The sequence below is a fragment of the Penaeus monodon genome, chromosome 32 (genome assembly GCF_015228065.2).
Source record: "Penaeus monodon isolate SGIC_2016 chromosome 32, NSTDA_Pmon_1, whole genome shotgun sequence".
Lineage (NCBI taxonomy): Eukaryota > Metazoa > Arthropoda > Malacostraca > Decapoda > Penaeidae > Penaeus > Penaeus monodon.
The window spans coordinates 9,721,272-9,722,306 of NC_051417.1; the positions used below are offsets into that span (position 1 = coordinate 9,721,272).

General features: G+C 50.0%; 1 protein-coding gene across 3 annotated transcripts in view; it reads right to left on the reverse strand.

Annotated features, from left to right (window-relative positions):
- The window catches only part of LOC119593492 (locomotion-related protein Hikaru genki-like), a 249,107-nt gene that overhangs the window by 2,992 nt on the left and 245,080 nt on the right, over positions 1 to 1,035 (reverse strand). For all 3 annotated transcript variants that reach the window (XM_037942442.1, XM_037942441.1, XM_037942440.1), the window contains exon 10: positions 266 to 475. In XM_037942442.1, the coding sequence (XP_037798370.1) occupies positions 266 to 475 (210 nt within the window). The remainder of the gene's footprint in view (positions 1 to 265; positions 476 to 1,035) is intronic.

Here is a 1,035-nt window from a genome sequence, read left to right on the forward strand (position 1 = left end):
AACCGAGTCTCAAAGGGAGGATTTTGCTAAAGCTATGTTATAAGCAAGTGCACGCTCACATGAGGACGCACATAACCACACACACGCATACGTGCATGCTCTCGCAAACAGGTTACGCACAGGAACTTACACAAAGATAAGTGCATATAATCACACAAACAGACAGTAAAATACACAATTCAGCATATATCAGCACACTAAATAAATAGGTAAAGTGGGCATAAGAAAAAGAACAAAGACCCAAGGGTGTGAGATGGCTAACTACCTTTGCACAACGGCAAATCGTGGGACCAAGTGCCATTGGCGGTGCAGTGGACGACGCGATGCCCGACCAGCTTGAAGCCGGGCACGCACGAGAACTGCGCCGAGCCCGTGTACGTGGTGTTGGATTCTTCCAGCTGCAGGCGAGGGTCGTCGGGTGCCAACACGGGGCACTGCACCACGAGGCACCTGGGCGGGACGCTCGACCACTCTCCTGCAGAAAATCGAATGGGGGGAGTGCTGTAAGATACGTCTGTTGGCATCAGTGATCACTGTCAGATCCAGTGAACTTGACAAATCGCCGCTCACGATTGCCCTAGTCAACACGGCTCTGCATTTTGCCATCCACAACGTGAAAAGTGTATTGGACTTTATGGCCTGTTTCAGACGCATCGATTTCCGCCCTCACCGTGGATGCCACGGTGTCGTGCTTTCAAATATAACCATTAGCGTCAGTGAACACTTTCACACGCGTCGACTCCGTAATGCCCCGTTCACGGTCGAGTTGACCTTTCTGCACACGAAGGACGGCGAAAAATCAGGGCACCTGAAACGGGCCAGAGGTGTCCATTGCGTGTAAAGCGGCGGTGTATTTTAACAAGGAAGCGAGGCAGGATGCATTGCGTTCATGGAACTCAGGGGCAGAACCTATTATTGCAGGCTCTCACGCTCACTGCGCCTCGCATTCCATTTTGCATTTATAATGAACTTTCACGTCCTTAACTCATGATCTGTGGTATGATTTGTGAAAGTGAAATAGTTTTCGTTTGTATG